General features: G+C 33.2%; 1 protein-coding gene across 1 annotated transcript in view; it reads right to left on the bottom strand.

Moving 5' to 3' along the window:
• Positions 1-2010: 2010 nt before the first annotated feature.
• LOC111089327 (fat-like cadherin-related tumor suppressor homolog) overlaps positions 2011-3123 on the bottom strand; it is a gene marked incomplete at both ends in the record, with an annotated part of 36241 nt that continues 35128 nt past the window's right edge. Inside the window, one exon of the mRNA XM_022401621.1 lies at positions 2011-2072. Within this exon, the coding sequence (XP_022257329.1) occupies positions 2011-2072 (62 nt within the window). The remainder of the gene's footprint in view (positions 2073-3123) is intronic.

Raw genomic sequence — 3123 nt, forward strand, 5'->3', positions numbered from 1 at the left:
TAACATAAACCTTTGAACAACAACACAAAAGATAAAAAAGGAAGACACATTGGTAGGCACGTGGAACAAGAAAAGAATCCCCCTGGGAAGTAGTGAGGGTAGGAACGTGCATTCGTTCATGATCAATTTTAACCTCTCTCTCTCTCTCAAAATCATTTAGGTACGATATAATGTTTATAATTTAAGTATAATTCGCAACTTCATAAACTGTTTAGTTAATGGTAAGCAAGAGAAAATGTTTAGAATTTAAGTCATTCTAACGAGTTTAATGCACTTCTTCAAATTATTTTTTCCGTTTATCTATTTGTAGAATTGAATAAATTACAAAATCTTAAAAACAATATTTGAATCTCAAAAGGCGCTTTGTAACAGCGACCCAGTCTCAAAGTCTACCATAGTCACGGGGGGGGGGGCATTCAAATTAATATAACTAATCACTTTAATGTTTCCATAAAATTCTTAACTTTTCTCACAAAAGTTTTTTTTATTTAATTTTTACCATAAGTTATAACCACCAACGTCTAGCCGGATAACATCAAAAGTTATTTAATGACTCGTTTATATCTGAACTTAATAAATAACATAAATCTACTCATCCATTTTTGTTATAAAAATAGCCCACTTATATACATGAGTGTGTGTGTTTGTGTATAATCCAGAGACAATTATCTGCCAAACTTAAATAAAGTAGAAAACCCGCAATCTGAGGGTCGCGGGTTCGAATCCTCGTCACACCAAACATGCTCGCCCTTTCACCCATGGAGGCGTTATAATGTGACGCTCATTCCCACTATTCGTTGGTAAAAGAGTAGCCCCAAGAGCTGGCGCTGGGTGGTGATGATTAGCTGTCTTCCCTCTAGTCTTACACTGCTAAATTAGGGATGGCTAGCGCAGATAGCCCTCGTGTAGCTTTGCGCGAAATTCAAAAACAAACAAAACGTTTGAGCTTGGTTCCAAACTTGTCACAGCGAACCATGTTTATCCCAAAATGAAACTTCTGAAAATATCATTTGTTCATTGACTCTCACAATCTCATTTTTAATGGCCGTTTTCAGATCTTATAAATTGTTTCGGTTATTCCGATGGACATTCCCGTTTGAGGAAATCGTATAGCCAAAACTATTGTGGTTTGGATATCCGGGGAGTTCGCTAGCCAGGAAGTGAGATCCATTTCTTCTTTGAAATTGGCTTTCCACAAAAGTAAAACTGTCATTGTTTTGATAACATCGCCTAACAATGATCGAACAACGATCCTGTACACCGACACGTTTTATCGAAATCACCATTCTTGTATTGGAGGAAGACAAAGAAAGAAAAACAATGCTAGGCTAGTGGAATATGTGAAGAATATAATTGGTTTTGAAACACTATGTACCAAATCTAAGATTTCCTCAGTTAAACACGCGATTGTCAGTGTGTTTACGTTTTCTGATCCATTCGTTTTTTTTTTTAATTCAAATAATTGGCTCATTAAGATTCGTAAGTAATTCAAAATATGCACCCATTTATCTCTGTTATTATTTAGCCGTTTAACATTCTATCTCATTTGGCGTTTATCTATCTGTTGAAGTAAAAAAAATAAATCTAATCATAAATGTGTGAACTACAATATTGTTATTCATTTCAAAAATCATATTTATAAGCCAGATATGTAAACAGGACCACCACCATCACAACAACAACAACAGAATATGGCGTTAATTCCTACTCTAAATCTCTGAGCTACGTCAGTAGGAGAAACACATATAAGATTTTATATAAATTTGAAGATATTTCCAAAACAAAACAGACGAGATGCCTTTTAAGGATTTGATACAAAATAAAAACGTGCTCACAAATCTAAGAGAAGGAATTTCAATTTTATTCTAATATTCATAAACCAATTCACACTGTCGCTCAAAGATATCATCAAATGAAAAAACTGTTCCACTAATATATATATTTTTTTAAATTTCAGAAAACGATAAAATATTCCACACAATATTTGTATAGATTTTATTAGTTTCTTACCCCTAAAACGTGTTCTTGTTGAGTTTCCCGATCAATTTGCCGCCTGGTGGTTCGAATAACTCCTGAAATATAAATATGTATAAATGTACATACATTTGCAACTGCATATAAAAAATATATATAACAAAATGAATGTTTCTTGGTGATTCAGAACCTAAAATTATCATATGCTTTTTAAATCTATGCTGACGATTCAGCTTTCCACATATGTTTATAAATATTGAATCGGTTTGAGCGAATCACGCTGAAATACAATGAAACGCCTAAGGAACAGATTAATGCATGGTAGTTTGCTTCTCCTTGGAACACAAAGTTTACAATAGTGCAAGTATTACAAAAAATTTCTCACGAGAAAAAAGAATTTTTATAAGCAAGAAAATAAAGAAAGATGAATAGGCGAGTATATATATATTGATTTATTGACCACTGTTGTTATAAAAATCATGTAAGTATTAATGTAAATTAAGAATTTACAAACAAGAGTAGTTAATCTCGACATTAATTCCAGTAGCTCGTTTCGAAGACAAGTCGCTGTTAGTGTGTTTCAGTTAACACTACATAGCTTAATTAAGCTTTGTACTCTAAAGAATTTACATTCTTCAAAAACATAAAGTTAAATTTTCTGGAAAATATCAGATCTTACCTTTACTACAGATATGCACACACACGATATATCTTACCTTTACTACAGATACACACACACGATATATCTTACCTTTACTACAGATACACACACACGATATATCTTACCTTTACTACAGATACACACACACACGATATATCTTACCTTTACTACAGATACACACACACACACGATATATCTTACCTTTACTACAGATACACACACACACGATATATCTTACCTTTACTACAGATACACACACACACACGATATATCGACTTGTGTAGTTTGAATTTCAAACTTCACCCACCACAAACACACAATATATATCGACTTGTGTAGTTTGAGTTTCAAACTTCACCCACCACAAACACACAATATATATCGACTTGTGTAGTTTGAGTTTCAAACTTCACCCACCACAAACACACAATATATATCGACTTGTAGAGTTTGAGTTTCAAACTTCACCCACCACAAACACACAATAT

This window comes from Limulus polyphemus, unplaced genomic scaffold, assembly GCF_000517525.1.
Source record: "Limulus polyphemus unplaced genomic scaffold, Limulus_polyphemus-2.1.2 Scaffold5909, whole genome shotgun sequence".
Classification (NCBI taxonomy): Eukaryota; Metazoa; Arthropoda; class Merostomata; order Xiphosura; family Limulidae; genus Limulus; species Limulus polyphemus.